Source organism: Agelaius phoeniceus, chromosome 4, assembly GCF_051311805.1.
Source record: "Agelaius phoeniceus isolate bAgePho1 chromosome 4, bAgePho1.hap1, whole genome shotgun sequence".
NCBI classification, from domain to species: Eukaryota; Metazoa; Chordata; class Aves; order Passeriformes; family Icteridae; genus Agelaius; species Agelaius phoeniceus.
The window spans coordinates 62,128,165-62,149,902 of NC_135268.1; the positions used below are offsets into that span (position 1 = coordinate 62,128,165).

The window sequence follows — 21,738 nt, forward strand, 5'->3', positions numbered from 1 at the left end:
TGTGGAAAAATTATAATTAGCTGCTGCCGTATTTTTCCCCTCAGGTCTTCAAAGCAGGATTTTTTTTTTCACTATTCAAAATATTAATCTGTCCCCCATACCAATATCAAACTACAGATACTTATGATCAAAATACTTGTATTATTCATGGACTCAATTACAAATAAATTAATCTTTTTAACTTTTAAAGCCACACTAGAATTTATTGTCTACTTTGCATGGCACCAAACAGGGAGAGAGGTCTATGTGGAAGCCATGTCCCTGCAGTGTTACACCACAATATATTTGGGCTTAGAGGTAACTGTAAGGTAGTTAAAGTTCATTTAGTTTATCTTATATTACAGACACAGAGTCCTTGGTCCTAATTTTCTTTTCTCTGGATAAAATAGCTTTTATCCACAGCTAAATAAATACCTCAGGCATCTGAGCTGCTGAGTCTGTTTCCCCATATTAAAAGGCAACTCCCACCTACAGTTCAAAACACAGCAACTGATTAAAAGCCAACTGTGATAAGGTAGAACCAGAAGTGAATACAACTCTTCATTAAAACCAGTGGGAAAAATAAGAAAAAGGGGTATAATTATTCACATTGGAATCTGGCCAAACTGGCAGAGTTAATAAATAGCCCCAAGAGGTCAAGAATTTGTTTCATATGTTATGCAAAAATGTCACCTCCAGCAACTCGTCTCCTGCAGTGCCCCGGGCTCTTGCTGGAGGGAAGCACAGCCATTCCATGGGCAAACTCCTCATGGGCATCCCAGGATGGGGTCACAGCTCTGAACAAATCCAGGAGGGCTTACTCATGAGAGCTGGCACCTGCATGTCTGGCACCTAACAGTCATCAACATGTGCAGCACTGCCATAGCCTGTGTGAGCTGCACAGTGTGAACAACACCCTGACAAACAGGGAACCAACCTGGATGCAAAAACCAGCAGCTGCCCAGCACATCCAACTGCATAAACAGAAGCTGCAAGCAGCTCTTCTGTTTTAAAATGTGCCTTACAAAGGCATATCATAAGGCACTGCACCCATGAGCAGATTCAATGGCTGTATAAAATTAGGTAGGCCCATGTGTAGCAATGGTGTTGCACTATCTCATTAGTCAAATCTATCCCCAAGATTTTAATCAGAACAATCCTCCATCTTTGTAGAGCATTTATGTGGCTAAGAAATTGAACTGGGAAAAAAAATTAACTATGACCCATCTCCTTTGAGTACCTCCGAGGAGTAACTGGACTTCAAGTACTAACACACCTTCTGAGAATAGTATTAATGAAAACTTTCACAAAAAAAGCAACTAATTTTTATTTTCTTCCACAATCAGTATCTATCAATTTCCTCCTCAAGAAGACACATGTCCTAACAAAGTGAAAGTGTGCTACCTATACATTGAAGTTTTTTGATGACTCAATGCTCATTATTTTCAGTGTATGGTTGAGTAACATCTTATTCAGCTGAAATCATCCATATTGAAGTGACATGGGACCAAACAGCCTTTGTGGATGATGCTGCACTACTATCTGTCAGAAACCAGTCTCATCTATTGCCCTGGCATCAAGATTAAGGCTGGGAGAAGTCTGATCTTCACTGCTGCTCAAGGTTATTTTTATTCTGTCCAAGTAGAACAAAGAGTAGGAGATAATGTGACAGGATTCCCGAATTGCTCACTCATTAATGCAAAGTGTATGTGAGTAAGAATGGAGTTCTATTACTTGTGGGTGAAAAAATACAACAGTGCAGACAACTGCATTCTAGACACTGTATAAATGACTGAGCTGGTTTCCTCATATGTCAGCAACCAGAAAACTCAGACCCACAGGAAGCTGATGCTGTCTGCCATTTTCAGTTGAACAAGTTGGTAAATTCTGTTGTACATGAGCTGATTAAAGCACAACAGAAACAGCAGGCTTCAGCTCTTCCTAAGCTTCATCCAAGGAAGCTGAAAACCCATCCCAGAACTCTGTGGTGGTGCTTCTGCAGTTATCAAACCCAGACCTTTTTTAGGCATCTGAGGTTCCCCCTAACTTGACTCATCACTTTCCCAGCTCTGGAGGCCATGCCCCAGTCCCCCACCCTGCCACTGTTTGTCCCTCCAGCCCAGAGGGACCCAACCCTTCTCCTTGGCAGGGATGGAGCAGAAAACAGCAAGCACCAGACCATGACCTGTCACTTGGCACAGGGCTCACTTCCTCATGTGATAAGAGAGGCAGGAGAGATGTAGGCAAAATACATTATTTATATGCCAATTTAAATTACCAAATATTTAAAATACTATTTAGATAATGGAGAATTGCCTCTCAACTGCCATCTGAGTGTGCAGGGCTTAAGTTTCAGGTAGGAAAAATCCACATGCACTGCTGCTCCTTATACCTAGGGAGCCAGTTTGAACATTGATTGGCAGGAAGAAACATTGACCATCCTCCAAACTATAGCTGATCTTCAAACACACTCAAGGTTACATCTGCTTTCCTCTCTGCAGAATGATCTGCATTAAAAGCATTAAAAAACCCAAATCTGTTCATTAGGCTGCAAGAGAAACCCAACCCTCTCTTTTCCAATCAGTTTTCATTTCAGAGCGAGAAAAATAACCCAGATCTTTTATAGCCCGGTAAAACCAGGACACTACTGCCTATTCTGGGCTGAGTGGTTTGGTGTCTGCTCCATTCTGTGTTAGAATTCTGTATTATCAGCAGGATCTGCAGCTGGAAAGTTATAGCATCAACTGAAATGCAGATGACTGAGTTTCAAGGTCCAGCTCCAAACAAGCTTGAGCCATATTTAACAATGATGTTAAATATTCAGGCACAATGGACAGTTCCACCTGAAAAAACTGAGAGATCAGACAAACCCAGAGCTTTCTTAGGTTGCAAAATTTATCATCTGAACACAGTAAGAACCCAACCCCATCTCACAGCATCTACCCTCACAAGAGGGGGCAGGGCTTCTTGCACAGTTTATAAAGAAAAATCTTGGGTCATCTAAATCTAGGGCATCAGGCATAACTCAGGGTGCTAAATAGAGAACTTGCCTCCTTGTGCAAAGATAAATGCTTCTTAAAAATTAAGATCTTGCCTGTCTGTTCATTATTAACCCTAATTAGCTTGGGCAGCTGAGATACTTCCTGGAGGTACAGATCCACGCACGGATTTCAGAGGGAGTCAATGGACTTAATAAGGGCAGGTGAAAGCTTGGCATTGCTAACCTGCCCACTAACTACCATTGCATTTCTGGAATCAAAGCCAAAAATTCACAGCAGTTTCAGGCTCTCATGCATTTAGTTGTTTAAATAGTTCTGATACTTACAAGTGTTAATAGAAGATTTGTATCTGAACTAACAAAATCATGGAAAAACTCAACAAAAACACCCATCAAAGAGAGCACAACTTGGATAACTGTTGCTTTAAAAATAGATGCATGTTCAAAATTTTGTGTCCTCTCCACTTTTGCCACTTCAATTAACACTACAAATATAAAGGCAGAGTAAAGTATTAAAAAGAAAATTTCACAGTCCATTGATCAAAGTATTCAGATTTTTTTCTGTTATAATAACCTGAATCATAATAACATATGCAGTCACAGATATATAAAGAATTGGACTTTTAATCTGATGTTACATTCTTAAGGAGCTCTGAAAACAAGTAGGCAATTAATTATTTACCAGATAACCATAATTATATTTCTGTGCATCAAATTGTAGCCACTGGAGACCAAGCTTCTTAGGTCACTAGTGAAAGTGTTTAGCAACCATGAAAAAGGCTTTGATCCTTGTGTACATCAGAGTGCTCATACACTACATAACTTTGCAAACCTTAGAGACCCTCATCTCCACTAAGCCAAGGCAGGACCAACAGAGCACATGGACATCTCTGTTACAGTTTCCCAGGCTATCAGTAACACATATTTCAAGTTTTTCACCTAACAAATACTTTCCCAGTTCCTGTATTTTATAGCCTAATAAATCAGGACTTTCTTTCTAATTGTGTAACAATGCATAACAACATTATAGGAACAGAACGTGCTGTGGTTCAGCATTAACCAAGAGGCAACTGAGACATAGCAGGTCCTCATTTGCACCATGCAAGATGAGGCACATTTCAGATTTCTGTGCCCTACAATCCTTGAGAGCATGGCTGCACTTGCACTGACTAGGTACAGGGAGAAAAACTGTAGAGAGCTTTCTGCTATTCATGGACTCAAAAGGTTTCCATTGTCCTTACCATTACTTCATTTCTTGAGAGTCCCTACTTGTCTTAACTATTTCAGAAGAAACTGTGATTGAACTGTTCGAAAAGCAAATATCTTCAATTTACAGCAAAGAAATTTTCTACTTATCTAATCTTAGTGAAGATAAAATGGCAGAATTTAATAATTAAACACTCCTCAACTACAGTCTCACATTTAGAGGTCACTGAAATTCTGCCCATAAAAGATTTTAAGTCAGCACTATCAAGAAATCACAGTAGTCTGTGTTAACACGCATGCAAAAAAAGTAATATTTAATAAAAACCAACTTTATAAGTCCATCTTCAAGGTACAGGTCTGCATAGAAGGAGTGGTCATCATTGATAATTCTTCCACCTTTAATGAGCAGTCGGTCACTCTGGAGGAAAAAAAGGAAAAATGAGTTTGTCAAAATAAATAAACAGAATAACCTATATATGATAACAAATATGCTCATATTATAAAGAAAGCCATTAATATCAAACACTATTCTATATAAAGGGTTTCTGTGGGTACACAGTGGACAGGATACTTTCATTGATAGTTTCAGTGGACATGATAGTTTCATCCTATTTCAGGAGAGTTTCAGTTTATTCCTGACTTTTGGAACATGAGACCTCATTAACATCACAGTTCATTTTGCTCAAAGCATCAATCACTGCACACAGAAACACCTGCAGTGCCACTACACTCCCCTTTTATCACCTCATTGCACAAGGGCCAAAAGGGAAAGAAGCCCCCAGAAGAAACTGCCCAACACTGCAATGGCCAAGCTGAGCTCACTTGGCGCCCTTGGCATCTCTGGAAAAGTAACAAAGCTTTGAATGGAGAGTCACAAGGTCCTAAGAGGCTGCTTAGCCCTTCCACTTAGAAATTCCTCACCAGGGAAGCTCCTTCAGCACCAGCCCAGCAGGAGCAACTCCTGTGCAGCAGCCAAGGGACACAGCCCACAGCTTGTGCCTCCTGTACCATGGTACAGACCCACAGCTGAACACAGTTTCTATGGGCATGAAGAATTAATTGTAATCAACTCCTGGTGTTTTCTAAAATGCAAGGAAGAAAACTTTTTTTTTTTTCCAAGAAGGACTGTTCAAAATATAAAGTCTGCAAGAGTTACTGTTCACAATTGTCTGCTTATATTCTTCTCTATTCAAATGGTTATATTCTGTTCTCAAAAACTACATTTTATAGAAAACAGATTTTACCAGTGCATATTCTAGAGAACCAATACTTAAACTCTCTCACTGAAGAAGTCATACTGGAAATGCCAGCCCCCTACCACCTACCCAAAGACAGGGCAAGTCAGGCAAGCACTCCAGTGCTCTTCTGACTTTAGCTGGGGTAGTTAATCTTCCTCACAGCAGCTTGTAGGGGGCTGCTTTGGATTTGTGCTGGAAACAGTGCTGATAGCACAAGGATGTTTCACCTATTGCTGTGCAGAGCTTAGAGAGTGAATGTCTCCTCTGCTCAGCACCAGGAAAGAGGCTGGGTGAGCACAAGGAACTGGGAGGGGGATAGCTGGGACAGCTGACCCAAACTGACCCAAGGGATGTTCCATACCATTTGCCATCATGCTCAGCAATAAAAACTCATGAGGAGGTTGATGGGGGGAGCACTGCCTCGGGACTGGCTGGGCATCAATAGGTGGGTGGTAACCAATTCGACTGTGCATCACTTGTCTTTCTTTGGTTTTATTAATTTTTTTTTATTTTCCTACCAATTGCATTATCATCATTACTATTATTATGATTATTCTATTTCCATTATCAAAGTGTTTCCATTTCAACCCAAGAGTTTTTTCACTTTTACTCTTCCAATTCTCTCCCCCATCCACAGTGGGGTGGGGTGGGGGAGAACTGAGCAAGTGGTTGTGTGAGGCTGAGCTGCGAGCTGGGGTTAAACCATGACAAGTACATAACACTTTTGGAAAGAATTTTGCCAAGTGACTGTGAATGCTGGAAAACTCTTAAAGAAGTCAGAACAATTTTTTCCCATTCACACATAAAAATAGCCATTTAATATAAATTATTTCCTTGGCTCGCCAGACAATAGCTCAGAATCTCCAGTTTGTCCATGTTTTATACTACTCAGTCCAGATTCAATTCCAATTTAATTACAGCGTGACTCAGGCATATAAACTATGAACGTCCTGAGTTCCCACTTTAGAAAGCAAACAAGTTGATATATTCTCAATCTATAAAACCAGGACAACAAACCAATAAATTTCTAAAAAACTGTTCATTAAAAAGCGCTAAGGCAGAGCTAGGGGTGTTACAATGTAACCTCTGTTATGCAATGCACATTTACTTTTTAGCTCGTACTTGAACAATTTTGCAGGTTCAAAGCATTTATAGCCCTCTGTATCTTTCTAGAAAAAGGGAGAAACAGACACTTTTAAAAGAGGAAGAAGGGGGGGAAGATATTTTAAATACAGTGCACAACAGAAGAGTATATACACAGCAGGTCTGAAGCTCTTCTCCAGGGAAGTGCTGCAGCAGCAGCCTTGGGGGCCGGGGGGTAACCAGGGCACAGAGCTATGATGACATGTCCCCAGGACCTGCCTCAGACATTGTCACCCTGTCATTAGAGAATGGAGATGAATGCAAGTACTCCATCTGGAATTTGCCAGAGCAGGCTCCCTGTTTTCTCCCCAGCCTCTCTACTGCCACTTGTAATTGCAGCAGGACTCGTGAATCAGCAGCCAGAATAGTAATAAGTTATTCTGCCATGTGCAGGCAGTTGCACCTCCTCCCTATGATGATTTACTGTACTGCCTGCTGACCTGCAGGGACCACCATCTTGTGAGCTCTTTTTAAGCTCATTCAATTGCCTTCCTAAACATTAACACTGTCCAATTACAAGAGGCACTAATAGAGGCAGGCAGTGTTCCCAGAGCACTGCATCTGTCACTGCTAAGGAGTGAAAAAATCAGCACCCTCATCAAGAATTTCTACATTTCATTTATTTTAAAACAGGAGAAGATGCACAGTAAGTAGAAAGAAATGTAACAGGCAAGGAAAATAAAACAGACTAAAAGCTGAAGCGCAGCTCCACAAAAATAACTGCAGACATAAGGATTTTAAATGTTTTTACATATAGATATAAATATGTAAGTAACAAAATTAGGTATTAGAATAAGCTGATCTAAAAAAGATACAAATTCAGTCTTAAGAAAGAACTCAATTACGGAGTCAGCCATTAAATTAGGCCTCATATCCTGTAAAGGATTACTGAATGTTCAGCTACAAAGTCTCTCCTTGTTCAGAATTTTGGAGGGTGTAAGAAATTCTGGTAGAGAATAAATAACCTGCACTTCATGGAGAATTTGAAAATTTTAATTCTTTGCACCTCAGAAGAAAATACAAACAATTCAGAATTGTTGCAAGAGTAGTCCTGCACCTGAGGCTAAGGTTCCCCCAGCTGGGTATAGGAAGTCATGGAAGACTGGGCTGCCAAAAAACCACACAACCCCAGGCAGCCACTGGGGACAGTGCTGTGGAGCCTTGCCCAGCTATCATCAGAATCTGAGAGCTGTGGAAGCATCTCTAGCATGCTTCCATTCCAGCATATCAGCCAATTCAGAAGAAAAAGAGTTCTGTTGGAACATCTCCAACCACCTTGATCTGCCAAGTGTAGGACACATTGCAGATTGCTGTGAAGCAAAGCACCTTGAGGCAGATGGTGTTGATGGGCACCAGCAGCCCAGGTGAGGTTTGGGTGACCTGTGGACACCTCAGCTGCACACTGTGCCCAAGCAAACCAGCACTGCCTCAAACACCCTGCTCCAGACCAGGGCTTGTCCTTAGCCAAAGCAGCAGTACCCAATGCCTGGATGCACAGATCACAGGGGTGCACTTCCATGAATAGGCTGGAAAAATTACACAAAAATAAATTACCAGAAAGGAGACACAGATTAATGTTGACAAGAAATTTGTTCTATTCTTCATGAAACAAGATTTCATACAAACTATTAGTTCACATGCAGTATTCATTCCATGCTACAGCACAGGCTTCAGGGACAGCCACTGGAGCCTGGGTGATCCTGCACTGGTTTAGGTCACTGGTCCTTGCTGCAGGGAAATCCTGAACAGAAACCTGGGCACACACAGGCTCTGTGAAGTGGGTTAGCACAGGCAGAAGGCTGTGTGTGACCAGGGGCCACTTATTATTTACCAGGGGCACGATGCCAGGCAGACTGCTTGCAATTTTCTTACCAAGTGACAAATGTCCAAGTAAACTAGGGACCAGAGTCCCCTTCTCCCTGTTTCAGGCTGGAGGAGAGACACACTCTGCAGTGCCCTGGGGAAAGCAGTGAAGGAAGAGAAGATTGACCTGAAGTTCCTGAACTAATCCTGGCAGTGCTGGCCTGTATTTCTCCTTCCCAGCTGTAATCTCCATGAGGAAGAACATCCAGATCCCAGAGGTACCCTCAGCCAGTCACTGATCCCCAGGTGCTCTCACAATGCAAACAGCAATGGGCTCATCACTCAGCTCAGGAGGTGACAGCACTGTCAGCCTCTCTAGGGTGGCTGCCACCTTTCTATTCAGCTGACAGGTGCCTCAGGCACTGGTGCCCTGCCTGCTGAGCTCCAAGGGCTCCATACCAAGCCTTCAGTGCATTGCCTGGCACAAGAAGCTGCCAGTCCACCTCTTCCCACTGCAAGCCAAAGGAAGCTTCCAGGGCCCTCTCCTCCCTCCAGGCTGCCAAGGACAGACAGCAGGAACATGGCAAAACAGAGAGGGAGTATTACCTAGAACAGTTAATGGGATGCCAAGATGCAAGGGGTAAAAAGGCCTGCTCTCATTGACAAGGGAGGAGCAGAAAGCACACTGTAAACCCATGCTCCACAGTCACTGCTGGGTGTGGGAGCCAAGGTGTTTCTTCTCCACCCATCAGTATTGCAATGATGCAACTGCATTGCTGCAATGCTGCTTGCCTCTGAGTTCTGTGCCTGGCCGTGACACAGCATCAGCTCAGCCACGATGCACATCTGCTGTGTCCCCTGCAGCTCCATTCCACAGGCACTCTGGCACCTGCCAGCTCAGCCCACTGCTGAGTGTGACACAGCCACTCCTGCTACTCCCAGCCCTTCACCTTCAAGCCCTGCACACTGCTTCCCTGGGGATCTCCTCCTAATCACAGTCTAGCTTCTCCTGCTTAACCTGGCAGCAAAGCTGCAGAGCTTAGTCTGTGACATGACAGCAATTTTCATGGCAGCAGAAGGAGATGGCACAAACGTTTGCTGCAGGAGGAGGGGCTGGCTGCTCAGACTGGAGGCGGTGGCTGTCGCTCCCTCATAACCATTGTTCCCACTACAGCAGGAGCAACACCAAACATCTGTAAGCTGGTGACTGGCACACTTGGTACTGACTGCCTGTTTTGCTGGGGTTTGAATCAGCTTGGCTCAGCTCTTGTGAAGCGTGTCCACACTTTCATGGACACCGATGGCGAAAGGCCAGCAGAGAGAAGCAGCATCTGACCAAGCTTCAGGACCACCAGCCTGAGCCCTGCCATGGTCCCCATGGCTCCATGCAAATACAAATGAAACCAAATTCTCTTGGGCAGAAAATCACTTTGCTGTGGATTATTCAAAATTACAAACCAAATGTTAGAGCAAGAACAGTTGCAAAGAAATTTAAAATTAGCCTTTTCCCATTCACCCACTCCCCTCAGAGCTAGTGGTATCTAAAAATACACAACAAAATTCAAATAGCTTTTAGACATGCAGTTCTCAAATCTGCTTCTTGGGACTACTAAAACACAGTAACAGAAAAAATAAAACTGCCATAAGATTTACCAAACATTATTTCAAATTGGTTCAGTGTGTCAAAATACAATGCAGCACAAGTTATAGAAACCACACAGTTCTTTACAGCACAGATACCTATGCAATGCATCTGCAGGAACCTTTCAGAGAAAACCACACTTCTGTGATACAAGATGGAGTTTAAAAAAAAACAGCCATTATATATTCTAGCCACACAAGAAGGATCCAAGAGTAGTGTTTCCATCAAATAGCAGCATCTGTCCAGACTGCAATTCCAACACATGCTATTACATTTTTGCTTTTCTTCCACAAATGGAAGATCTTCCCATTAGATCTTCATCTCTAAATCAAGTAAGCCATTTATTTTTAACTATTGACAGTTTGCTTTACCTTTTATATACAATTAACTTCAGATAACTTATTCAGTATACAGGTCCAAGTGCTGTGATGCTTAATTCTTGGTTTGGACCTTTACAATTGCTGCATTGCAGCTTTTTTCAACCAAAAAAGTCTTTGCAACACTCAAACCCAGATTTTCCACACCTAGAGGATGAGGAAACAGCAGTGATTTCACCCTCTGTGTAATTGTAAGGACTTACTAGAATATAACATTGTCTATACATCTCCAGAGCAACAATGGCTGTTTTCTCTAAAACCCAGATTAGTCAAGAGCCCTGAAGATGACTAAGGATTTTATGCTAAATAGCCATTTGAAAACAGTTTAAATTCTAAATCCACCTGCACTTCAGTTCTCTATAATGTCATGTGGTTTAAAAGGCATCAGAACAAATGCAATAGACATAAAAAGGCATTAAGCTATGTTATCACACTTGCAGCCAAGACATTACTTTTTTAGCATTTGAGAGGCAGAATTCTTTGTTACTAAGGTTTTAAAGAGTCCACTGAGAGTTACAAAAGACACAGAATTTAGTTCAGAGGAAAGGTACAAGAAAAAGAGGCTGATATTTGTGCTCTCCATGATTATCTAAATCTCCACAAGAGGACTATTTGCATGGAATACATTTCTCAAAGGCTGAAGACCCCCTGGCAAACAGTGGAAGGAGACACTCAGAGCTCCTCCATGCTTCCATGCACTCATTCTTGCAGACTTATTTCCCACAATATACAAGAGATTTACTTTTTTTGAGTGTGTGTGGATATATTTGGTTGTCTTTTGTCAGAGCTGCTCAGATTCAGACCCAGCTGTGATACAATACAGTTAAATTACCTCACTTTAGGCAAAGTACTTACAAATAAGGAACATTTTTAAACTTAATGGCAAAAGAAGAAAGATATCTTTCCCTAGAGGAATGTTTGCTTAAAATCCTTTCATAAGGATCAAAGAGCTGTAAATGGGATTTCATGAAGTACTGTCTGCTTATAAAAGATCTGCTTTTAATCAGCAGTATCCCTCCTTTTGAATTCACATCTAGATTACCCTCCATAGGAAGTGGCTTTTAGTTAGGGTGAACTCTGAATCAACTCTGGGAATTCCTTGTAAAACACTCCATCCTTGAGGCATCATTTCCGATAGGCCACTAATGGAGAATCCTGCTTTTAAGGTTCTTTTCTTTAACAGATGCACTCTACTATATGGCAATTAATTTAGGAAGGATTATGCTGATGGTAATAGTGCTGTATCTTGGTCTGTAGCCAATGTATTCATTCATCTTTATTCATTTAAGAGATCTGATGTTCTTTTGTTTCCCCTTTTGAGACCTGGCTTCCTATTCAGCTAGCAGTTTCATTGCTTAATCACCCACTCTAAAGGGGCTACTCCTACAGCTACCAACTCCATGGGGACTTCTTCACTGAAAATGTCATCTTTGCTTTGCTTTTAGAAGGGAAGCACAACAAACATCTTATTGGTGACAATATTCTTTGGCATCAGCAGGGGTTTCACCTAAGTAGGGGCTGGAGGGCTGAAACCATTGCATTGTATGTTGCTATACCCATCCCTTGGGTTACACACAGGTTACGTCAATTAAAGGGGATCTCAAAATCTCAGCAAGCCATTCATAGGAAAGCTTTAACTTGGGAAGAAAATAACAGTCATTTACATCATGGCTGACCTCTCTAGGGCACTGAACTGAAAATGTGTTTTATCTAAGTTCTAATCAGAAACCTGCATCAGGTTACTGGGACATATCTGACTTGGCACCAATCACAGTCAAAATCCAACTAAGACCATATGGAATCCCTTCTCTGACAGAGCAGGTGGATGCAAGTGAAACAGAATGGTAGAAAATGCCTTTAAGATGATATTAGCAATGACAATTCACGATCAGCTAAATGCAGTGGATACCATGTGTATTGTTTGCACTCGGACACTTTGTGCTATCATGTTTTGTACCCACCATTTCTGCCAGTGAGAGCAAGTTGTGATGCTTGTGCCTCACCTTACATGCTATCAGCCCTGATTGCCCTTCCACAGCCTCTTCACTCTGAGCACTGCCTACTCCTCTAGCCAGCCACCTGGGTCCTCACTATTACACAGAGGAGATTTTACAGAGTGTAGACTTCACTGAAGTCAGCAGGAACATTTATTATTCATAAACAATACCTTACATCTTAAAACTCATTAGGACATGCACTACAGATGAAAACTTTTGTCTTTTGACAAGCAAACATAATCCCAAAGTATCTCTGTTTCAGGGGACAAGGCCACCATCTGCACATGTAGCAAGATTAGAAACCTGCAAATTATTTTGCTGCTCATCTCTATTCCTTCTTTCTCATACATACAAAACCATTTATCTCTCTTGTATGTACAAACCCCAAGTTTATCTCAACTAACTCCCAAGTGCTTCACAAGCCACTGGCCTCTGCTGGCTCCTTCAAATGAAAATGGAAATTTCACGCTTTTAGCGCTCAACTAATTCTTGATTCTGAAAGAAATGGCAGCAAAGCAGACAACAGATCCTGATGTCTCATCAGAAAAGTGGTTCATTGGCAGCAGTTGCTCTCAGCACTTGCAAGAAGATTCAGATAAGCACCCCACTGGATCAGATGTCTTCCCAGACAGCCGCTGTCCCCTTTCCAAACCTGCCCAGCTTCCAGCAAAGCACAGCTCAGTTCTCTGTGATGGCACCAGCTATGATGCTGAAAACACTGATGCCCTGCTGAGGGCACTGACTGATGAACTTGCTGTGGCAGTTAAAGGAATCACTGCCCCAAACCCTTCCTTCTGTCCCTCTGCCAAAGGCTTCAGTCTCCATAGAAATGTCCCCAGAAGGACCTACTCTGAATGTAATTTAAGTCACCATATGGAACTGACATATGAAAAAATAGCCACTTTTTCTCCTATAGAAAAAAGAAAGGAAAAGATGTGTCACAGAATCATGGAAATGGTGGTTAGAAGTCAAAAAGCTTACAGTGAAGCAGCTAAAGCATCCCCAGAGGTGCCAGGCTGCAGTACAGCCCACTACACAATATGAATTCACAAATGTTCACTGATAGATGAGTAAACTGAGAGGGGACAAGTCTGTTAAACAGACACACATGGGAACATGTAATTTTGAGGATTAAGCAAATGTTCAAGAGTAAGAAGGCATCCGGAAGTCCCAGGCCTTGGTGTTTTAAAACAGGACAAAAAGTGCTGTCTAAATCATCCAAAATCTTGCACCAAGAGCAGATAGTAACATGAGGCAGTGTTCCCATGGCCAGCACTCAGTAGGCTTTTCAAACACTTCTGGCAAGTAACAGAGCAATCTAAGTGTAGCTTTTATGCAGCTATGTTAAACAAACGTGAGTGGTAAAAAACCATAGTCAGGGGAGATACAGAATAGATCCAAACCTAGACAAGGACTTTGGTCCTCCATCCCAGGTACTCACCATGTCCTGCATCTGTAGGATATGTCCCCTCTGGTGTTCAAAATGAATTGGCTGGCAGCTCTCACACTGCTGCTGTCTCACACCAGAACACCACACATTATCCCAGCACTTTGCTCAGACCAAACAGAAAGTTTCCATCCTGAACCACTGTGTCACACAGAAGAAATCCTGATGAATGGATTTTTTTCTCTCTCAAAGTATTCTGCCATCTTCAACTGAAGCCTACTTGCTTCTCATCTCTCGTCATACCAGTTCTAAATGTAACAACTATAATTATTCTTTCTGCCCACTCCTCTGAATTTCTTCAGTCTCGCCATTTTTCTGCATCTGTTTTTTTTTTTTTTTCCATGCAGTGGCAGATCTTCTATTTTCTTTTTTATGCTCAGTAGTGAGATCCTTCCTCTGTAACACCACATTTTTGTGCTCTCTATCTCCCTGTGCCTTACAGTCTGTCAGCTCAGGACCAGCAGTGCATTTCCCCACTCATATGCCAGCCCTTGGACCATACCCAGAAGGATGATTCCCTTTTTTTTTCCAAGGGATTCAGGCACCATTTTCCTCTCCCAAATGCCTCCTTGCATTTGCCTTGGTGACTAGCTATTCTGCCTTTGCTCAGTAGAATTGTGTTCACACCTCCTCTTCACTGAGCTCACACAGATTATGTTTTAATGGGTGCAGTTGCTGCTGGAACAAATATGTCCTGTCACAGGCATTTAACATGCCACATGCCTTTTTTAAACCATGGTACAATTCTGAGTTCATCTAAGCTCAGGCCTTGTTTGAAAATTGCCAACTGCTACCAAAACACAGAAGCCAGAGTAATTTGTTACAGGTATTTCTGTGTCATCATGTCCATTGATTCCCTATAATAAGTTGCACAAGAGGAGTATAATAGTGATGTTAAAAGCAATGGGCTGGGGGGTATATCCTGAAAAATCTGGTGTGCCTGAGAACATCCTGCACAACCAAAGCACAAAAGATTGCCACCTCATGCAGAAAAACACCTCAGCAATGGATGTGGCTGTCCATACTACAAAGGCTGGGAAAAGTGCTCCTGCACTCTTGGCCATCCTTACACCATGCACCATCCCCTGCTCCATCCCCAGCCAACACTCCTGAACCAGGGGTCTGAAACCTACCTGCCAAGGACTTCAACACAGTGCAGAAGACATGACTGAAGTGCTTACACTTACTGGTTCAATGCATTTCTATTATACATCCACCAAACTGGTCTGGTGCTTCAAATACAGAGGTCCTTCTCCTCCTCCCACTGTAGTTACACCAAAGGGTCCAGTCTGACTCACAACTGAATGGCACCTTACACAGGCACAGTGCTGGTGCTCCACTAACAGCAAGCCTGGATGCTGCATGGGATGCTTAACAGGCAGCAGGACAGCCACAAATGAGATAAAATGCAAGAAGCATGAATGTTCACAAGCTGAAATGGAAAGGGAAAAAGAGGCAGATGAAACAAAAAAAAACCCATGCAGATTGGTAAATGAGAGCAGGGAGATGCCCAGTGTCAAAGAGGGCTACGTGCAAGTGTCTTTACCACAAGCAGGGGGAGAAGGGAAAGCAGGAATAAAGCTGCTTTGGGTAAAAGAGGTGCAGGGGCTGTCAGTCAGGCCCTGCAGTCTGAAGGACTCAGGAGATAAGGCTCAGCCAGACTAAGCACAAGGAGGAAGTTATGGCCACATGCACCAAGAGCAGTAACCCAGGCAGGATACCACTCTTGGGAAGACAACCCTGTGTCTGGTGTCTGCTTCCACACCAGTCAGAGGTGAACCAGCTGCTGCCTCTTCCTTCCCAGTTCCTGATGCTGCAGACCTGATCCCAGAGGGAAGTTTTGGCCAGGTGCTGACTGCTGCCTGCAATGCCTGTGGCTGGATGCTGTTGCTGGGTGTTGCTGTTGTGTGCTCAGGACAGCTCCTGGCCCATGCGAGTAACACAGACTTGGTACAGGAAAACCCACAGCAAAGTATCAGCACCCAGGACACCATCAGAAATTAGTTTGTCATTTCTCCAATGAACCCAGGAGCCGGTGTAACTCCAAAAAGCAGGAGTGTGAGTGGGGGAGTGTTAAAAACAGTAACAAATGACATTTTTATATAATTTCATCATCACTGTTGTTGTATACTTCCACAAAGCTATCACATTTCCTTAGAGCCCAGAGGACTTGAAGCTACAATGTATTTCCTTAGTGGATGAATGAAACGTCTAATTTACCACACTGGAATGGGGCTTCAGAAGATACACACAGATAGACCCTGCGGGTTCTTGTGGGACAGGCAGTGTGTGCAAGGTCTGACACAAAGAGTCTGAATTGCTTCTGATGGAGGAGAAGGGCCAGAAGTGTAAAAAAACCAAAAACAGTCCAGCCCTGATGCCTGCCAAGTTCACTAATGTTAATTTATGCCTTTGATTTGGTCATAAAACTCAACAGTAATGTTAATGAATATTAATTTATAGACACTTCAGCACATCTCATTTCAAAGAGAAAAGGCTGAGGTTTGGGCTTTCTTTTTCACAGCAATCCTCTCCACACCACAGAGAAAAATTCAGTGAGAAATGATGAAATTAAAAGGAACTGTTGATTCTAAGGCAAAGACTCCTAAGTCTTCCAGCTTCTCGTTCTACTCCAAACTGGAGAGCAAAGAACTAGCTATGGGTGTGACCCTGTTACACTCCAGCTTCAAAGGAAGATTGAGCCATGCACAAAGCACCTGACACTCACCCAGAGGGTAACCGGGGTCTCCCTCGACCCAGCCATTCCCTGAGTAAGTCACACAACTCACTGAGGAACGAGGCAAGAGGAGCCATCACCCAAAAAGCCACTGCAGCACCCAGGTTCAGCCCTGGCCACCAGGCACTGCAGCCTGTTGATAGTGGAAACCTGCATAAATGCGGCACTTCAGTATCATGAAACTCAGCTTTTAGAAGGATGTTGCTTCCCTCCCGAACAAATATTTTGACTGAAGGATGCTTTTATTGTACAGGGAGAAAACCGCGAGGAGCTTACAAGCTTTGTAACACTGGCTCCACTAACGCCGGTAAGCGCCGGGTTTGCCCAGCAGGTGCCACACCCACCCGGCAGCCGCTCCTTCAGGCACCGAAACTTGCCCGCATCACGCCGTGCCAGCTTTCCGGGGAAAGCTCCACGAACCCAAGGAACCTGCGAGCTTCTCCGCTTATCCCTGCCCCAGGTGCCACAGCAACAGTGACCCCATCATCCACTAATCCAGTCCCCCAAGAGGAAAGCATCAACCTGGAGACCAACCCGGTGCTGGGGAAAACCTCTGCCGTGTGAGCAAGCTCCGGGTGCGATTTGCCCCGCCACACCCCTATCCGCCAGCTCTGCCTGTTCTTTATCTCAGCCCCTATATCCCCCGATCGTGTGTATTAAGGGAAAGCATACACTCTATGAAAGAACCCAAATCCTTTCTTTCTAGCACGGAAAGCACACCCTATTGTAGCTCTCGCTGCTCGGGTACAAAAGCATCTAGCGGGAGACAGGCACCGATAGGAAGGGGATGGTTATGATTAACTCTTTGACTTCTGATTCCCACCACGCCTGATGTATTAATAGCGCGCAGAGGTGTTGCTGCTGGCATCATGGCGCTCTTTGATTTTCCACGCTTCCCCCTACGCCCACGCTCGCCCACCTCCCATTTCTCCGCACCCTGTGCCTCCCCCCTGCCCACCGCCCGTGCCCCGCCGAGGCTGCGCTGCCCCTGCCCGCTGCGGGGGGCGGTGGCAGGGGCACGTTGTGCTGCGGTGGTCCCCTCCCTCTTTTGTTCTGCCTCGCCCGGCGGCCGAGCCTCCCCGGGCCCGGCTCCTCGGGAGGGCGGTACCCCCGGCCCCGGCCCCGGCAGCGCCGGGACGAGCCCCCCGCCGGCCCTCCCTCCCTGCCCGCCCCGGGCTGGAGCGAGCACACAGCGCTGAGCCCCGGCCGGGCGGCGGGCGAGCAAGGGGAGGCAGAATACAATAAAGAAATAAAATTAAAATGTAATAATGAAATTCTAAAATAAAATTAAATTAAATCAGCCCTCGCCCACAGCTCCAGCGGGAGGAGGACGGGCGGCGGCGCCCGCACCCCGCCGCTCCGGGGAGCCCCGGCCCCGCAGTCTGGGGGCTGCCCCGGCCCCGGGCACTGCGCTCCCGCCGCTCGCCCTTCCCCGCCCCGCGAACAAAGGAGCGCGGGCAGCGCCTACCGGGGCCGCTTACCGTAATGTGCGGGATGCTCTTCTTGCCCTGGTAAGACATGTCGGCTCTCCCTAGCGCCGGGAGCACGCAACGAACCCGAGGAGCGAGCCGAGCCCAGCGGAACAACACCGGCGGTGCTGAGACGAATAATAATGCGAAGCCCGGTCGGGTGATGGGGCGGGGCAGGGGCGACCCGGCACAGCGGTGGAATGGGGCCGAAGTTCCGTCGCCCAGAGGAAGGGGAGCCCGGCAAACCCGGCACCTTTTTTTTTCCGGCTGCAATCAAACGGGGACGCGGCTCCCGGGGGGGTCGGCGAGCGCTGCCTCTGCCGGCGGCAGCAGCGCCCTCCCGGCTGCAGGTCGGAGCAGGATTCGCTCAGCGCAACCCAGGAAGCGTTTCCTTCCCTCCTGTCCCCCACCCCTCCGCCTGGCCCCCCTTCACAGCCCATCAATCCAGCCGGAGCCTCCCTCCCTCCGCACCGGCGCTGGGAAACGCCGCCCCGCCGGCTCCGCCGCCGCCCCGCTCGCACGCTGAGGTCACCGGCAGGATCCCACGCGTGGGTTGCCGCAGGGTGGGGACGGGGGGATAAAACCCCCGGCGGTGGGTGCTGCCGTGCTGCACATGGCAATGGCACTGCCTGCCCCGTCCCCACGGCCTGAAGCCTGATGGCAGTGCTCTGCGCTGTCCCCACGGCACTGTCCCCATAGCACTGACCCCGATGGCACTGCCCTGCGCTGTCCCCATATCACTGATCCTGATAGCATTGCCTTGCACTGCCCCAATGACCCTGCCTGCTCTGTCCCTGATGGCACTGACCCAGGTGGCACTGCCCGCTGTGTCCTCACCAGCATCTCTGACCCAACAGCACTATCATGCTCTGCCCTCCTCACCGCCCCATTGTCACACACCTGCTCTGTCCTGTGCCCATGGAGCTCATGGGGAAAACACAACCAGGCCAGGCCAGGCAGATGCTATAGCAGCAGCTGCTGGAGAGGTAAAATGGCTAGTTGAAACTCTTCTGTCTCTTCTGTGTCTCACAGAATGCCTCCCTACACCCATGGTGCTTGAGGGTAAAAGGTGCTGCAAAGCTGTGCCCACGTAAATCCCCTCAAGGACATGAACTCTGGGGCTCTTAGCACACCCACCCCTGTGATACACACATAGATAAAAGCCATTGAGCACCCAGGCCACATCCCCAACACATCTGCACAGAAATCATTGTTTGAAGCTTGCAAAAAACTCTGGAAGTCACTGCACAGGGGTCACATGTATCTGCTGCTTACAGTGCACCTTCCTAAGCCAGTGGCCAAATCTTGCCTGCTTTACCTCTAACCTCATCCTCACCTCGCTTTGGTCAACTTTGCAAGCACAGTGGGATCCAGAGAGGTAGTGTGCAGAGTGTACTCACTATCCTGAGTCCCAGGGTGAACTAGGGAGCAGGGAAAATGGGGATGCAGCACCATGGATGTGCTAGAAGATGGGGTGTGCTGTGCCCTCCCACTGCCCCAGGGTCCTGATCAAAAAAACTCAGGAGTTCAGGTGAGCTAGAGAAGAGAAGACTGCACTGCAGCTGGCAGCCTCTGAAGGCAGCCCTGGGGTCGTTGCAGAGAAAGCAGCAGCATCCCAGGCACAGTGTCCCACCAAGCCCTGCCTGCTCGCTGCAGTGTCCCACCACAGCAGACACCCACTGGGCTGCACGGGAGGCCATGTGGCACCTGCACACAATCCCAGGGCAGAGCAAACCAGCACCCCATTCATGCTCAAATTGAAGAGGGGTGAAGAGCGTGGAAACTCTCAGTTCAGCCTGTGGAAAGAGCAGAGTACGGACAAGCCTCAGAGGCTCCAGGCTAGGTACTCAGGAACAGGGTGTATCCATGCAGAAGCATCACTGCAAGGCCGCATTTCTTTCTAAGGGGAAATCAATGACAGCCCGGGATCCCATGAGAGCCATCCCCCCGGGTCTGCCTCAGCCTGCATGCCACCGACAGGGCTAAGATGGAGATGCACAGCCGTCAGGGGCCGGCCAGCCCACCGGCTCACTTCTTCCTTGGGCCACCAGTATGAGTCCAGCTGCAGAGCCAGGGAACGGGAACCCGGGGCAGAGGTTTGGGCCGATCCTCCCGCCTTCCGCGCTCCCTGCCGGGGAGACAATGCAGGCGCAGAGGGAGCCGGGGGGAGCAGGGCCAGAGACAGGGCGGGGGGTCGGGGCAGATCCTGGAGCTGTGCCTGGGACAGGCTCCGCGGAGTTTCCCCGGCGAGTTCGGGAGTGCCGCGGGCCCGGCTTTGTTCCGGGGGGCGGCCGGGAGGCGCTGAGGGACCCGACCTGCCCTCCAGCCCCCCGGCACAGGCAGGAATGGAAACGGAGAAAACTCATCGCCATCACTTACAAAGGAAAACGATTCTGGGGTCGCTCCCTCCCGCCCCCGCTAAGCTCTGCCAAGTGAGGTAGTTCGGGGGCTAGCCGGGCTCTTCCCAGAGCATCAGCGTGCCCAGGAGGAGGGGGCCGTGCCTCCCCGACCTGCCGTGCCGAAACTCCCCCGCGAAGGCGGCCCCAGTCCCCTGCACCGGCGAGCGGGGCTCTGCGGCACGGCTCGGCACGGCCCCGCTCGGTACAGCAATCTCGGCTCGGCTCGCCCAGCGAGCGGGGGCGGCGGCTCCCACCTCCCCAGCCCGGGCCCCGCTCACCTGTCCATTGTCCTGGCCCTGCAGCAGCTCCTTCCCCGTGGGGTATTTGATCTCCACGCCCGGGGTCTTGTCCTCCCGGTCTCCCGGGGAGCTGATGACGGAGCCGGAGATCTCGCTGATGTCGCTGGCGGTCTCGCTGTAGTTGTCCCCTCCGTCCAGCATGTCGTGCCGGCTGCCGCTCCGCGGGGTCCGGGACCCCTTCTTCCCCACGCTGTAGGCATCGAAGTCGATGGTTTTGTTCTCATAGGCCCCCTCCACGGAGGCGAACATTCCCCCGTATTTCTGTCGCGGTGTCTGGGCTGTCGTGCCCGGCCTAGCTAGATACACAGGCAGGTCATCTTCTTTATTCCAGTTCCTCTTTCTCTCGGCCATTCTCGCTGTCCGGATCTCTCTCTCTCTCTCTAGCTCTCTCCCTGCCTCCCACTTCTCTGCACCTTCCACTACCGGGATAGGCTGTTAGTGACCATAAAAATGAATGGATGGATGCAGCAGTGGCGGAGCTGGGTTGGCTGGTGGGATCTCTTCTGCAAACGTTAGGGACCTGCAAACGTTAACCTCCCTCCCCCACCCACCCCCCCGGAAAAAAAAAAAAATTAAAAAAGGAAAAAAATTAAAAAAGGAAAATAAAAAAGAAAGAAGGAAAGAGAGAGAAATAAATCCGAGCGGGATTTAAAAATAGCCGTGTTAGTAAAGAGCACGTGAAAATAAAGTACAAAGAGCGGAGCGGAGAGGGTGGCAGAGGCAGGTGATTGGAAAGCCCCTGACGAATGGGAAGAGCAGCAGCGATTCCCCGAGCAGGGACCGCAGTGCACAGCTCCCCCGGTATAGAATGATCCGGGGGGCGGGAGGCAGGGGGCGGAGGCAGGGAGGGAGCCCGCCGCATGCACACGCGGCCGGAGCCAACGGGGTCCTGCCCTGCGGGCGGGCGGGCGCCGGTCACCGCTGCTGCGTGGCTTGGGGGCTGGAATAAAAGGGAGGCGAAAAGAAAAAGAGAAAAAGAAGAGAAAAGCTCCGAACCTCCCCAG

General features: G+C 47.1%; 1 protein-coding gene across 2 annotated transcripts in view; it reads right to left on the reverse strand.

Moving 5' to 3' along the window:
* Nucleotides 1-21,243, reverse strand: part of CRMP1 (collapsin response mediator protein 1) — a 50,312-nt gene extending 29,069 nt beyond the window's left edge. The window contains exons 1-2 of one of the 2 annotated variants that reach the window (XM_054632640.2): nucleotides 20,714-21,243; nucleotides 4,513-4,601 (exon numbers count right to left, since the gene is read on the reverse strand). In XM_054632640.2, the coding sequence (XP_054488615.1) occupies nucleotides 4,513-4,601; nucleotides 20,714-21,085 (461 nt within the window). In that variant the 5' untranslated portion in view covers nucleotides 21,086-21,243. Of the gene's footprint in view, nucleotides 1-4,512; nucleotides 4,602-18,048; nucleotides 18,429-20,713 lie in introns of those variants that run through there. The other variant, XM_054632641.2, reaches the window with a different exon arrangement.
* Between the last annotated feature and the right edge of the window lie 495 nt (nucleotides 21,244-21,738).